Source organism: Sorex fumeus, unplaced genomic scaffold, assembly GCF_029834395.1.
Source record: "Sorex fumeus unplaced genomic scaffold, SorFum_2.1 ptg000035l, whole genome shotgun sequence".
NCBI classification, from domain to species: Eukaryota; Metazoa; Chordata; class Mammalia; order Eulipotyphla; family Soricidae; genus Sorex; species Sorex fumeus.
Window position 1 is genome coordinate 40,430,186 of NW_026606092.1, and position 16,127 is coordinate 40,446,312.

The following is a 16,127-nucleotide window of genomic DNA, read 5'->3' on the forward strand; positions in this document are numbered from 1 at the left end:
AAATGAGAGAACGAATCCGGAGTTCTGACATCCGTCGACGATCAAGGATCGGGGACGCTGTCTCATTTGCCAAGGTGTCGAAAATCAGATGGGCTGGTCACGTAATGAGATTTAAAGACGACCGTTGGACTAGAGCTGTTACTGATTGGATTCCACGGGATGTCAAGAGACCGCGTGGCCGCCCACCTACCAGATGGTCAGACTTCTTTGTCAAGGTCATGAACGATCGGTTTGAGGCCCTCCATGTTCCCGGAGCGAAGAGATGCCATTGGGCTACACTAGCACGCGACAGGGACAAATGGAGACGTTACTGGCGCCCGCTCGAGCAAATCGACGACTAACAGGAAGTTAAGTGATTAAGTGATTAGTCACACACACAAACACTTGACTATGTGTTATATTTGTTTTATTTTGGTGCCCCACCTGGCACAGTGCTCAGGGATACTCATGATGAATTGCTGACCAGTCCCATTGATAATCAGGGGTGCAGTGCCAGGGATTGAATCTAGTCCAGAGAGAGTGAGCTTGAACATCTAGTGTGCATACTATTCATTCAGGATGCTCTCATGGGCGCCATTTCCTTCCCACGAAATAAAGTTTTAACAACATAGTTACTATTATGTCTATTTTACATATGAGAAAATTGAGATTTTGGACTTATAGGGGATTTTTTTAAAAAAAATTATTAGTGAATTACCGTGAGGTACAGTTTTAGGCTGACAAACTTCCGTGCTTGTGTTTTAGTCATACAATGATCGAGTATCCATCCCTCCACCAGTGCCTATTTTCCACCACCAATGGTCCCAGCATCTCTCCCACCACCCCCACCCTGTCCCCTCCACCCTACCTCATCTCTGTGGCAGGGCATTCCCTTTTGCTCTCTCTCTCCCTTTTTGGGTGTTGTGGTTCGCAGCAGAGATATTAAGTGACCATCATGTTTGTTTTATAGTGAGCAAATCGATGATCAACGGGAGGGCCTTTACTTTACTTACTTTACTTCAGCCTGCATCTCCCATCCCGAGTGGGTCCTCCTAGCACATGGATTTAGGGGAATTTTTAAATAGGAGATACATTGTCTAAAACCAGTTAGATGCTCAATTGTTTTCTTATGGAACATATGGTAAGCAGTTGTGTTTGCCACTGAGTGAGGAAACTTGGATTAGAGAAGCAAGTCAGTGCCCACGGTGACTGATGGCCCTTTTATCTGGAAAACTAGTTAACACAGCCTCTTGGCAGCATCATTCAACTTTTACAAATTAAACTAAAGTGAAGCTGTATATCCTTTTATCCACAAGGATTTATAAAGAAGTTGGCAGGGAGTTTCATCTGTAAGAAGTTGGCAGGGAGTTTCATCTGTAAAAATAATAGCTAAACAAAACAGACAACATTTAAAGTCCAGCACCAAGAAAGAGATGCACCCAAATGAACTTATGTACTTGTGGAAGTAAGAGCAGTCTGTGAAAATGGAAATAATAGTGCCAGCACTGGAATTAATACAGAGATGTAGCACTGTAGCACTATAGCACTCTCCTCCTGTTGTTCATCGATTTGCTCGAGCGGGCACCAGTAATGTCTCCATTGTGAGACTTGTTACTGTTTTTGGTATATCAAGTCGCCACAGGAAGCTTGCCAGGCTCTGCTGTGAGGGCAGGATACTCTCAGTAGCTTGCCAGACTCTCTGAGAGGGACAGAGGAATCGAACCCAGGTTGGCCACGTGCAAGGCAAATGCCCTACCCACTGTGCTATCACTCCAGCCCTAAGTATAACACAGAGCACCTAGAAACCAATGAGGATGGGATTCGAACCCACGCGTGCAAAGCACAATGGATTAGCAGTCCATTGCCTTAACCACTCGGCACCTCGTCTACAGTACAGAGATAAAGTGAATTTTTACATGTAAAGTAGTTAGAATAATGCTTGTAGCATAGTACATGCTCAACAAATACTTATAAACAAACCAAAAAGCAACTAATGTATGTTGAACTATAAATCTCAAAATGATGGAGTATGGAAAAGTACTTTCATAATAAAAAAAGAAAAACTGTAGGTATAGAAAAAGATGTTATGTAAGACCGAATATTTTTTACATTAATAGATGCAGCAAAGAAATAATATAGTTCTACAAAGTAATTACAATATAGATAATAGGTATAATCAAACTGTCACATAATCTGCATTATATTTCAAATGCCTGATGACTGCAAATAGAATGTCAGGCCTAAATATAAACTACTGCATAAATTAATAGTCAATGATGAAATGTCCATCCCTGTTAATACTTGATATTAGCAAACCACAGTTTAAATTTTATCTGAATATTCAAAGTAATGTAGTTTATGGCTTTTCAATAGAAAATGTGAACAGTTCACTCGATTAATAGATGGTGAGAAGATGAATAAATGGGAGTAAGCTACCCTACTGCCAGATGTGACCACCCTCTCCTACCCTCCCACCCCCAAAGTAATGCCTTATGAATAGAACTTCCATAAGATCCTGCAGTTCAACTCCTGCAGCTTACCCCAAGAACACTAAAACATTAATCTGAAAAGACATCGGTATGTCTTTTTTCTTCTCATCACTACTTATAATAGCTAAGATCGGGAAACAGTCCAAGTGCCCAATAACAGAAGAGTGCACTAAGAAATTGTGATGTGATATATGTATATATATCCATACAGATATCTACATATACACACAATGAATACTATGAGAATTAGGAAAAGAAATTAGGTTTTATAGTTTGCTGCTACTTGGATGGAATTAGAGAACATGCTAAGTAAAGTGAGCCAGAAGGTAAGAGATAAATATTAGATAACCTCTTTCTAGTGCAAAATACAAGAAACAAAAGGATTAGACAATCCAGCTAGACAATGAAAACATCTTGAGATATGATCAGGTGTGTTGGTCAGGGGATAATACTGTGGAATGATGGTCGAGGGATTGGTATAGTGCTCTGCAACTAATTTTCTAAATATTTTAATACTATTAAGCTATTCACTTTGGTACAAGATAAAAATGACTTTCACCCCACCTCTAAAAAGCCACAAGAACTAGTTGTTAAGAAGCTTCTTTACATACTTTTAATAGAGCAGTCAATAAAGTTCTGTTTGAGGACGTAGCATCTAAGCTGAAGTTTATAGGTCATTCTTCTGACCCTGAAAGAGCCTCGAATGTGGCACTTTTTAAAATCTTAGGGCTAGGACGAAGGAGTCGTTACTGGGGCCTGCTCGAGGTAACCGATGACCAACAGGATGACAGTGACAGTGACAGTGAAAAGAAAGTAACAGTAGGAAAACTGAGAAGGACATTAGACACAGGGTAGCTTGGAACTGATGACCTAAGATGGAATCTTTGGAAGAAAAAGAAAAGCTATTTGACTGGGCCTTAGTAAATAAGATAGAAAATAGAAGAAGTAAGACGAGATCATACGAAGGATTTTGGACCTTTCAATGAGAAATTATCAGTATTAGACAAATGCATCAAATTATGGTTTAAAAGATCACACTAGGTCCTGAATGAAGGATTGTGAAGATGATAAGAAAAGGAGGAAAAGCAAATAGGAGCCAAAGACCAAAGTTATAGCAGAGATAAGGATGGTCTCGAAGCAGAGATACTAGGTTCTTAGTTTGAAATAGTATCAGCTGGATTTGGTGTGTTGGATCATGAAGGTAAAAGATTCACAAACTACTCCCAGCTATTTGTTGATATATTTATGCTTTAATATTCATGTGTTGGTATTTATGTGCTTTAATACTAATTATTCATGGAATCAAGTATGGATGCTAGGACTAAGGAACATAAACAGAGATACATAAGCTTGAATTAGTTTTACTTTGGTTTTGTTTGTTTTGGGCCAAATCCAGCAGTTGTCAGGGCTTGCTCTTGCTGGCTCTATGCTCAGGGGACCAGATGTCATGCCAGGGTGGAACTGAACCAGCCTTGGCCGTATGCAAGGCGAATGCCCTACAGCTGCACTATCTCTCCAGCTTGTCTTTTACTTTGAAAGTACTGCCACCTCTCTTATTTCATTTATGGGTCTGTAAATTTTTTCATGGAATCATGTTAGCAGTTGAACTCTTTTTTTCTGAATTGTAAGTTTTCCTAACAGTCGGTAGTGATGAGACTACTTAAAATTTTCACACAGATAAAAGCAGTCCTTCCCCAAAGTAGATATTATCTCCTTCCAAATTACTGTAGACTTTGGGAGAAGGGTAATTGTTTTGTTTCATTTTTTTCTCTTCTGGAAAAAAAAAAACAGGGAGCAAGCCAAGGACAGTATAGTGAAGCATGTGTTCTACCGCTAAGTTAAAGCCCTGGCCAATAAAGGTTTTGGGTTTTTTTTTTTTGTTTATTGGTGTGGTTTGGATTGGTTTTTTTGGGCCACGATCAGCAGTGCATAGGGCTTACTCCTGGCTCTGTGCTCAAGGATCACTTCGGGTGGACTGTGGGAACCATACAGGGTGCTGGGGATAGAATCTGGGTTGGCCATGTGCAAGGCAAATGCCCTAACTGCTGTGCTAAAGCTCTGTGCCCCCCAATAAAATTTTTTTTAAATGTAGGAGTACTGCTATTTATTCAGCCACTGATTAGCTGATTGAATTGGGCATGAACTCCACCCCAATAAAATTTTTAAGAATAGATTTTCATCGTCTGTACTTAAATTTGAGAGCATAAAGCCTAGCGTATTTTCAAGAAAAGTAAAGACAATTTAAATAAATTTGCCAGACTCTTAAATGGTTATATGAACAGTTATCACTTCCCATGTCTGTGAGATTATTGCATAATTTGGTATATAAAAAATTTGTATAATTTGGTGGAAAAAAAAAACACCTTAAAGTCACCACACATTCAGTAATTTCTAACATAATTTGTTATGTTTGATACCTGTCTCTAGTCATTTCCTCAAGGTAGTTCTTATTTTAAAAACCATATTTAATATTAATTTTTTAAATATCAACAGATTTGTAAGAATTGATGTATTAGTTTCTCAAAGAAAGAAGAAATGTTTTATTTATTTATTTTTCAGAAGTGGCTGGATGCAAACAAACCAATAAGGAAACAGCTAAAGAGTGAGCATATATAATTATTTTGTGTTTTATAAGTATTCTTTATAAAGGATTGATTTAATTTGATTAATTAGAACTGCTTTTATTAATTCTAGGAGGATCACCTTACAATTTGAACTTTAGAGTCAAATTTTTTGTAAGTGACCCGAACAAGTTGCAAGAAGAATATACAAGGTGGGTTTTTGGAGCACATTTTTCTTTCAAATATTATAAAAACCACAGTGAAAATTTCAAGTTAAGAAAGTAAAGTTTACTTAGGTTGTATTTCTGGGTTCATCCAGTACACAGAATGACTAATAGATGTTTCATTATATGTTTTCCTTCTCCTTGGATGACTGGGAAGATTTTAGGAGATTGGAATTCAAGACCACCTCTTTTGTTCCATTTGGCCATAATGAGCCTCCTTTGCCATACTGATACCAAAATTTTCAGTGTGTGAAAAATTGCTGAAAAGAGCTGTTGTAACTAATTGTTGTGATCAGATGCTGCTGTACATGTGTCTGAAGGATGCTGCACAGTGACAGTTTTGTCTGCTTTTTAATTTCTTTTAAATCTTATTTTCATAAAATTGTTCACAATAATTTGTTGCATTCAGTATTTCAATACCAATCCCACCACCATTACACCTTCCCACCACCATTATTTCAAATTTTCTCATCACTGCCTAAGCCTACCTCAAAGGGAGATGCTAAATAATTTGTTTTATATTGCTTGTTATGATTATTTTGATCAAGACCTGTTGCCTTCTACCTTATACCCCAGCAGATGTGGTGTGCTACTCTTGGCATGTCAATGGCATAAAGTATGAGATATTGCTCTGGGGATTCTAAAATTTTAAATAGGGTGCTAGAGCTAGAGTTAAACTGTTAACTGGATGGTGACTTGATGGTGATTTGGGGGTCTGGAGGCATCTCTGAAGCTCTCTTATGAGATTTATTTGTGAGTCTATGGATCATGGCTATTCATGTGCTTACATGGCACCAGAGACAGTTCATGGGCATGACTGCTGAGGACCCAGAAGTGAAGGGAGACGGGAGGAGGGGGGCGCATTCCTGGCTCTGTGTAAGCCTGCAGATTTCAGTCACAAGTCCCTCATACCTGGATTTTTCAGCAGATTCATTCTCTTGGTACCAGATTAAAAATCTTTACTCATTACTACATGCAGGAGCAATAGCACAGCAGGTAAGGCGTTTGCCTTGCATGCAGCTGACATGGCTCACCCAGGTTCAATTCTTCCGCCCCTCTCGGAAAGCCCGGCAAGCTACCGAGAGTATCTCACCCACATGGCAAAGCCTGGCAAGCTACCCATGACACATTCAATATGCCAAAAACAGTAACAACAAATCTCACAATTTGTTGTGAGACGTTACTGCTGCCCGCAGGAGCAAATCGATGAACAATAGGAAGACAGTGCTACAGTGCTACTCATCACTATTGTCTATCACGGCTTCTTTAAGCTTTTTCTGCTTGAGACCCTTTTTCTCCTGAGGAATGCTTATATGATCCTGGTTATATAAAATAGGTATACAAATCAAACATTTACTGATAATAAACAACTTTTTGGGGAGCCACACCCAGTGATGCTCAGGAGTTAGTTACTCCTGGCTCTGCAGTCAGGAATTATTCCTGGAATGCTCGTGAAACTATGTGAACCTAGATCAGCCATGTGCAAGGCAAATGAATGCCCTATCCACTGTGCTATCATTCTGGCTCCTAAATAATATATATATATATATATATTTTTTTTTTGCGCTTTTTAGGTCACACCCAGTGATGCACAGGGGTTACTCCTGGCTCATGCACTCAGGAATTACCCCTGGCAGTGCCTGGGGGACCATATGGGATTCTGGGAGTCGAACCCGGGTTGGCCACATGCAAGGCAAACAACCTACCCGCTGTGCTATCACTCCAGCCCCAAAATAATAATTTTTAAGAGCAATTGTTAATCATTATTCTGTCTTAAGGGTTGAGATTATCTTTTAAAATTGTGCTTTTATTCCTCATTAAAAGCCCATAGTATATCTGCACTATTAGGCAAGTAATAATATTTCCTTTAAAAAATATAGAAAGTTATAGCCAGGGAGTGATCCCATATACCATAGTGAAAGAGAAAATAATACTCAAACAGATTTTAAGTTCTTTGTTTAATGTTTGATCTAGAACTTTAATTCAGGTTTTTCTCTATCAGTCTTTACTGCTTGGTATGTAAGTAGAAATTCAACCACTCTATTATTTGTGTAGGATTTATAATATTATGTCAGCTGTATACATGACCTTTCTGTCCTAAATGTAAGTAAGATTGTTTCCCTCCAGTAACCTTTAATTTTTATTTATTAAACCAAGTAGGCTTGATAGGACTATGTTATTTTAGATTGACTATTAGGTATATTTATAATATTTAATAAGCCTCACGGTTTATATATTTCATTTATATATGAAGCTGTAATATTTGTATCAGCTTGCCATGAATATCTGATTTTTTGAAAACCTTAGTTGCATTCTTAGATAATTTAATATTGTTATGAAATTCTTTGTAGAATGAAATCAGTCTTTCAAGTTCCTTTAAGCCTTTAAAGCAAAAATATTTGGTCTTTTGCCAACGTTCAGCAGAGGTATCTTTACCTAAGCACTGATATGTTCAAAGGGTTATGATTAGCCATTAGCAATGTCTTAAGGACAGTGTTATAAACAGCTTCAACATTACTTTCTTGTAATGGTTTTGTTTTGATCAGAAATTGTGTTCTTAGAATTTCTAATAATAAAATAGTAGCAAAGGGACCTTAATGTCCCCTTTTAACTAACCAAAGAAAACTTTTTAAAAAAAATTTAGGCTCTGTGACTTACAATATTGCTTATGGTAGGATTTCATGTATAAAACACTCAACAACCACATCCTTCACTAGAGTGTCCGCTTCCCTCCACCACTGTCCCAGTGTCCTCCCCCGCCGCCGGCGCCCACTCCACCCCCCCATTCACTACTGTGGTAAGTTTTCTACTGAAGATCAGTTGTCAGATAAAGATTTCTTAATTCCAGGTCATAGCCATAATACATTGGGTAAGGTGCTTGCTTTGATATACCAACCGGGGCTCTATCCCCAGCACCCCATTTTGTCCCCAGAGCACTGCCTGGAGTGATTCGTGAGTGTAGAGCGAGGAGTAAGCCCTGAACACTGCAGGGTATGGCCCCAAAACAAACACAAACATATAAAGCTTTCTTAACATTGGTAAAATAGGAAGGTACTTTGCTGTAATTTACAACTTCTGCTAGTAAGACAGTCGACACAAAAGCCTGCCAAAAAAAAAAAAGCATAATTCTTAATTCCAGGAAATAAGAAGATGCTTTGCTTTAATTCACAGTTTTTTGCTAGTAAGACAATCAGCACATAGTCTTAGGCTTGTACTTGGATCTGGTTTCCTATCTTAACAGAAAGATTTTTTTCCTGTAAATCTCTACTGCATTGCTACTATCAGGTCTTCTATGTCTCTGACTCAAGTTTTCCTTGTTTCCCATATAAAAATACTCTTAATGATCTTTAGAGTATTTTTTTTTATGAATATGAACCTCTTAAAAATCTTGAGTCTTTTGGGGACAGACAAATGGTACAGCAGGTAAGGTACATGCCTTATATGCAGCTGACCCAGGTTCAATCTCTGGTACCATAGTTGGTGCCTGAGCACTGCTGGATGTGGACCAAAAAGTGTTGTTACTATTTTTTCCCCTATTTTTGGGAAGTAAAGTAAAGTAAGGGCTTTAAAGTAAAGTAAAGTAAAGGGCTTTAAAGTAAAGTAAAGGGCTGGAGCGATAGCACAGCGGGTAGGGCGTTCGCCTTACCAAGCGGCCAACATGGCCGACCCGAGTTCGATTCCTCCGCCCCTCTCGGAGAGCCCGGCAAGCTACCGAGAGTATTCGATATGCCAGACACAGCAACAACAAAGTCTCCAATGGAGACGTTACTGGGCCCGCTCGAGCAAATCGACGATCAACGGGAGGGCCTTTACCTTTACCTTTGGGAAGAGAGATAGTTGAGGGGTTTTTTTTGGCTTTTTTTTTTTTTAAGTAAAACTTACTTAGAAAGATGTGAAGGGAAGGAAAGAGAGAAGTACATATTTGAGAGAGAACACAGGCTTCTCCAGAGTGGAAATAAGCAAGCAAACAAAGAAACATAGAGGCAAGCAAACAAGGTATATGTTCAAAGGAGAACATGGGCTTGAAGCACAAGCCAAAGGTCTAGTTTTTTTTTTTTTTTTAACAGAGGTAGAGGACAACATATTTAAAGTTATAATTTCATTTTAAAGACCTGGCTTAATGAATTTATGAAAGCATATTTTAACTTAACAAATATATAAATTAATATATAAATTAAAAGCCAACATTTAAATATTTTATTTGTTAAGTTAATTTTACTTTTTTTAAACTATGCATTTGTGTTATCATTACAATAAATGCTAACTATCTGTTTTTGTTTTTTAAGGTACCAGTATTTTTTGCAAATTAAGCAAGACATTCTTACTGGAAGGTAGGCCATTTAAATTTTAGTTAGGGCTTTTAAAAATACATTCTGTATCAAGTGATTAGTGATTATTGTAAATAAGTTATCTGTTGAACAATGATTATATACAGGATGAATTGCTTTTATCAGATAAGTCTAATCTAAGTTCATTATGTAAGTATGTAAGTTTCATAAAATTTTGACATGTCAAAAGTATAACATAAATTATGCTATTTCAGAGGTTACTATTTAACCTTGGGCTATATATTTTATTATATATGTATTTTTTTTTTAGATTACCCTGTCCTTATAATACTGCTGCCCTTTTGGCTTCATTTGCTGTTCAGTGTAAGTATTAATATTTTGGTGATAAATGGCATATGATCGCAGTCTTTGTGGCTAGTACCTTGCTTTAATGTATGTGTCCTTTGAACGTATGTCACCATACAGAAAAATGCGACTGTCAAGGGAAAAAAAATAAAGTATCCTAATTCCCTAATTAGCAGTTTCTTCAGTTCCTGAAAAAAAATTTTTCTGAAGTAGTTTGAGACCTAAAAGGATGCTAACTTCATTGTTGTAACTTGCTTAAGCTGTAATTTCAATAAATCCTATCATGTTAGTAAAAATGGGAACATTAGAAATAGAAATGATTTTCTTCCATAAATATTTCCCTCTTTCCTTCCCTTTGTTTTGTTGTCTTTGCTGCAATGATTGGAGGTTGCCTATTTGGTTGTAGTGCTGGGTATAACATACCACCTGGTATTGAACTTTGTGCTAAAAGCCAGTGTAGAGGTTATCAAGCTGACGAAGTTTTGAACAGCATCTCTGGGTCTATTTCTAGAATGTAATGGGTACTAACTGACTTGGCCTATTTCTAGAACATAATGGGTACTAACTGAATTAATGTGGGGCCAGAGAGACAGTACAGGTATTAAGGCACTTGCCTTCCATGTAGTCGACCCTGGTTGATCCTCACCGCATATGGTCCTGAATACTGCCAGGAGTGAGCCCTTAGTACCATTGGCTCAGACTTGCCCCCATACCTCACTACAAAAACTGAAGAGTGGGAGATAGGTCAAAGGGCCATTTAGTATATATGGTATGTGTGCACAAGGCCTGGGTTTAAGTGTGAAATATTTTCCTTCCACTTATTAGCTGAACTTGGAGACTACATTCAGTCAGAGAACTTGCCAGGCTACCTCTCAGATTATTCTTTCATTCCTAATCAACCTCAAGATTTTGAAAAAGAAATTGCAAAGTTACATCAGCAACATACGTAAGAATTTATTTACTTATCTGCTTATTGGATAAAACTTTTGTTTTTGTTATTTTTTTAAACCGGTGACATCTATAAAACATTTAGTAAAGGAACAGCAGAAACTTAAAAACAAGTTATTTTAGATTGTTGAATAAGAGGAAACAGTCCTTATCATTTAATTAGACTAGGTGGATTAGGTGGATCTTTTAATGGTGTCTTTTAATTTATTTCCATTGTTATTGTTGTATTTACTTAATGTAGAAGTTACTATTATAGAAAGTTGACTGATATGAAAAAGTATACTAAAATATCTTTGCTCTTTGCTTATTACATAGAATTTGTGAAGTTTATTTAAATTTTTATTAAGAACCATAAGCTATACATAGTTAAATTCATTTATTATTATAGAGGGTTGCTAATTCTTTTAATGAACTTTTAGAATGTTAATAGTATATAAAGAATGTTAATAGTATATATAGTTCACTATATATGTCAGTTCTTTTTTAGTTTTTGTATATATTGACTTAATTCTTTTTGGTTAATGAACCAAAGGAAGAAAAGGAGCTTTATTTAATACTAAATTAGTAAGTAATTTTTAAAATAGTAATATATTTTCATTCGTAACAATATTTAACATTGATATTTTGTGAATTTTTCAAGAACTATTGCTTTGATTCAAAAGTATTATTTATTAGTTGAATCAAAGCAATAGTTTAACGTACAATTCAGAATAGTTTGAAGTAACTAAGGCATTGCTTTATATTAGCCTAGGGTTTATGAAATGAGATCCAGACTGCTTGATTGGAAATTTTGATTCAAATTTCTCTGACTCTGTGTCTGTTTTTTTTTAAATTTTTTTTTAATTGAAGGAAACAGGTATATACTTCTAGAGTTATCATAAGTATTAAAATAGTTCCTAGTACTTTGTAAAAAACTGAAAAGTCTATTTTATTAGTAAGGCAACTTCCTTTCACTCATAGATCTAAAACACATTGACAATAGCGTCTATATTTGTATAGCCCATGGACGAAAAAATGATTCATACTTTTTTTTGGGGGGGTGGGGGATTTGACCCACACTGGTAATTGCTGAGGAACTTCTCTCACAGTGTTCAGGAGTATGTCCGTGCCCTGAGGACCATGTGCTACTGAGGTTTAAACACATTCCTTCCACCTGCAAAGTAAGCACGCCAGCCTCCTGAGCCATATAACCCTGGCCCTGTGCTTTTTTATTTATTTTTGTTTTAGTTGTAAGCAACCCGAGTTTTATTGGAATTGCCAGGTTTTAATACAAGTTTAGAAAAGTCATGTAAAGGTCTTTTTTAAAATAATTTTTTTTATTTTACTTTTTTTGTGGACTGCAGTGATAGCACAGCCAGTAGGGCGTTTGCCTGGCACGCAGGCGACCTTGTTTCGATTCCTCTGCCCCTCTCAGAAAGCTGGACAAGCTACCAAGAGTATCTTGCCTGCACGGCAAAGCCTGGCAAGCTACCCATGACGTATTCAATATGCCAAAAACAGTAACAAATCTCACAATTTGTTGTGAGATGTTACTGGTACCTGCTCGAGCAAATTGATGAACAGTGGGAGGACAGTGCTACAGTGCTACTTTTTTTGTAAAATAAATATATTGAAGATAATATATAACAAACTAACTGAAGCCAAATGTATATTTCTTCACAAGAAATAAAAACAATATGGCTTCTGTATAGTCTATAAGAAGTGGTTTAAGAAAGTTATACTCATTGCACTTTATTTAAGCCTAACTTCTTTTTGTTGTTGTGCTCAGGTTTCATTTTTTTTATATATATTTTTATTTTTTATTTTATTTATTTTATGCGATCTGAAGAGGCTGGAGTGATAGCACAGTGGGTAGTGCTTTTGCCTTGCACGCAGGTGACCCAGGTTTGATTCTTTCGTCCCTCTCAGAGAGCCCGGCAAGCTACTGAGACTATCCCGTCCTTACGGCAGAACCTGGCAAGCTCTCCGTGGCGTATCCAATATGCCAAAAACAATAACAAGTCTCACAATGGAGACGTTACTGGTGCGCACTCGAGCAAATCCATGAATAATGGGAGGACAGTGCTACTTATTTTATTGAATTACTGTGAGATAGACACCCCTCATTTCCCTACCCCATGCATTTTAAACGGTTTAAAAAAAATCAAAAGAATACATTTTGTGCCACATGAAATTCCAGTTTCAGTTTCCATGCACGAGTACTTATTGAAGCAGATTTCCTCACTCATCTCCTTATTACCTGTGACTGCTTTCACATAAGAAAAACATTTGCACCAGAGACCGTATATCCTGAAGACCTGCACTGTCCTAACCCTTTTTAGTAAGAATTTATTGACTCGAGCTAAAATAAGTGAGAATCCTAATAAGTTGACCTAATGTGATAAGAAGGTATCTTGTGTATTTATAATAAAAATGTTACACATAGCATATCAAACCAAAGATTTAAAATAGACCAAATCTGTGACGGTGCCACTCCTAGGGATATGCAGCTGAGAGTTCAGTACTCAGACCTAGTGTTGTTCTGAACTACCAGGGCCACCTAGTGGGATTTGGTGTTGGTACAAGGGGACCTTCCAGGCCCCTGCACAGCAGTGCTCTGGGACCATGTGCTATTAAGGATTGAATTTAGGGCCTTGGGCATGTAAGCATATACCCCTGAGCTTTGACTATATTCCCAACCCTACTACTCCATAATGTAGTTCAACAGAAATAAAATTACTCTGCTAAAGTGATATAGAAGACTGACGGTCAGTTTTCGTCCTAACTGAGAATCAATACCTGCTTGTACACCATACCGTGTGTTCTGCTCTGGAGGCTGCCTCAGAACCTGTAGCACCTTTCAGAAGCACCCTATATGATTTAAATGCTGATATTGTACATTGACCAAATATTTCAAAACAAGTTTTTAAATGTATATCTAGAAACATATGACTTTGTAACATTTGCAAGAAAGGGGGGGGGAGCGTTTAAAACCTTATGCAGTTTTGTATTTCTGGAAGATAAAAATATTTTACCAAAAATTAGCTTCCAAAGAATCTGTTACTGTATAAAACTAAGAAGAGTTGTAGTACCTGAGGCTTTCTAGAATTGGAATGCTAAAACTTTTGCAGATACATAGCACTTTTCTAAGCTGTCCATATTTGTGACTGATACAGTTTTTAACCTTTTGATGTCTCTGTAGAGGCTTGTCTCCTGCAGAAGCTGAATTTAATTACCTGAACACAGCACGTACCTTAGAACTCTATGGAGTTGAATTCCACTATGCAAGAGTAAGTGAACAGCATTTACTACTCTAATGTCATTTAGGCTCCATTACTTGGCGTGGATTTTTTTGTTTTAATGCCCTGACAGAATTAGGCAACAAATGAAATAGCTGCAATTAACATTTTCTGACTGTAACTTTACACTTATTATTCAGTACCTGATAAGAATGGTGTAAATCATTTTTCATGTTTTTCAAGACGGTATTTTGTGTGTTGAAGAAAATTTTTTGCCTATAATAATAGGTTTTTTAGATTTTTTTTCTCATGTTCTTATCTGTATCAGAACTCATACAGAACAATAAATTCTGGGTAACAAAAGAGGATAATCATTCTTGTACTTCTCTCAAACTCTTTGTCCACACATCAGACAGACACCTACACTGGTGCTCTCAGAATTTTTATATTACAAAATAATGTGCTAGGAAAAGCCATTTTAAATGTACCTAATTTCTATAATTGTTGTCATAAAAGGTAATCTCATTTCAATGAAGCCTGTTGTTGTACTTTTTTTCCATTACGTAGTGATCATTGAATTCTGCACAACACTTCTATTCTGTCAACCCTTGTTATATCCAAAAAATTTTCCTCCTTCCAGAAGCATATCTCTGGGTGATAAACCTTCATTTCTGTATCTTTACCTAGGTTCTTCCTTGTGACTTTTTAATAAGAGGTTATATTCTTCTTGCAGTCTCTAGAGTACTACCATTGTAATGGATAAAAGAATAATTAAAGATAACTATCAGTTAAGATAGTGATGAGGTTTTGAGGTTTATAGTTCAGAATCCCCAAATCTGATAAGGATGGCAGTTTGAAAATGAATGTAGGGCTGAAGTTTTTTTTATAGACAGTGTTTTGTTTCAATTTGTTTCTGGCGCCTTAGAGTGATGCTCAGGAGGCCCAAAGGCCTCTTCTTGTGATTCTCGCCAATCAGCCTGTGGTTTGGTGTGGTTCATTGTGGGTACTTGAGGATGCATTGTTGCAGTGGCACGTAAGTGGATCTTGGGGGCTTCCAAGGATAAAACTAGGATCGGCTGCACGGTTGGAGAACACCATCTCTCCAGCTCTGTACTTATTGTTCCTTTTTAAAAAATTTTCTATACAGACTTACTTGTTAAAAAACAGATTGTGGTTTGAGAACTCAGAATTTTTTTTTAATCATTTAGGACCTTACCTGGACGTGATTTGAGAGAGGAACAATAGATCTTATGTTTCACCAGTCCTTTATAATAAAACTTGACTTTCTTCACATGATAGTTTGTGGTAATCCTGAATATTTATGACATGAAGTGTGTTTGTCTGACTTCATTTAAAATGTGTTGGTAAAATCTTAAAGTTTTGCAAAATGTTCCCTTCACCCACCCTTTCTCTTTAAGTAGGGGCTATTACATTTAACCTTGCAGCTCCAGAATGTAATATAGTAGCCATTATTTGTGCAGTTAGATTTTTTTTCTTGCTGTTATAATAAGATTTTCTACTCATGGAAATTTAAATATGTGAACTAAATTAAGGTCAACAATAAAACTAACCTTTAAATTGTTATTTTTATCATTAAAAGTTTTCTAAAGGTTGTTTAGGTGACTATGATATCATTAATTCCTATTGATGAAATACAGTATTGAACTTTCTTGTTTTAGTGACATTACAGGATCAGATACATAATTAGCTACGTTGTTACTTAGGTAGCATATGTTATTGCCTAATTATTTATAAAACAGCCACAATTTGGTATGAAGAATACCAAATTAAAGGAATTACATTTTAAATGGTCAAGGTTATTTAGAAACATATTCTACAGTCAAAAAAAAAAAAACCAAAAAGGCAGGAAAGGGTTTTTGTGCTGTATATAGAAGGAAAAAGTGCAGATACTTAGTATATAAAGGGAAATATTGCAGCCTCAGAAATAAAAAGTAAAGGGAATGGATATATAAATAAATTTTAATTGACTATCACAAACAGGAGTATGTTTAAGATAGTTTTTTTTTAAGAAGAAATATGAAATGTTTTCTTTCTGCCTCAGGAAGTAGGTTGG

The 16,127-nt window shown here is 36.6% G+C and overlaps 1 protein-coding gene and 2 non-coding genes across 5 annotated transcripts in view; 1 reads left to right on the plus strand and 2 right to left on the minus strand.

Moving 5' to 3' along the window:
• The window catches only part of PTPN4 (protein tyrosine phosphatase non-receptor type 4), a 184,270-nt gene that overhangs the window by 85,900 nt on the left and 82,243 nt on the right, over nucleotides 1-16,127 (plus strand). For 2 of the 3 annotated variants that reach the window (XM_056117536.1, XM_056117538.1), the window contains exons 4-9: nucleotides 5,028-5,070; nucleotides 5,142-5,241; nucleotides 9,540-9,584; nucleotides 9,853-9,905; nucleotides 10,713-10,833; nucleotides 14,017-14,104. In XM_056117536.1, the coding sequence (XP_055973511.1) occupies nucleotides 5,028-5,070; nucleotides 5,142-5,241; nucleotides 9,540-9,584; nucleotides 9,853-9,905; nucleotides 10,713-10,833; nucleotides 14,017-14,104 (450 nt within the window). The remainder of the gene's footprint in view (nucleotides 1-5,027; nucleotides 5,071-5,141; nucleotides 5,242-9,539; nucleotides 9,585-9,852; nucleotides 9,906-10,712; nucleotides 10,834-14,016; nucleotides 14,105-16,127) is intronic. The other variant, XM_056117537.1, reaches the window with a different exon arrangement.
• TRNAS-GCU (transfer RNA serine (anticodon GCU)) lies at nucleotides 1,786-1,866 on the minus strand. The gene has a single exon. It is a non-coding gene; the product is annotated as a tRNA-Ser (tRNA).
• Nucleotides 14,355-14,486, minus strand: LOC130027018 (small nucleolar RNA SNORA40). Its single transcript, XR_008792965.1, has one exon. It is a non-coding gene; the product is annotated as a small nucleolar RNA SNORA40 (small nucleolar RNA).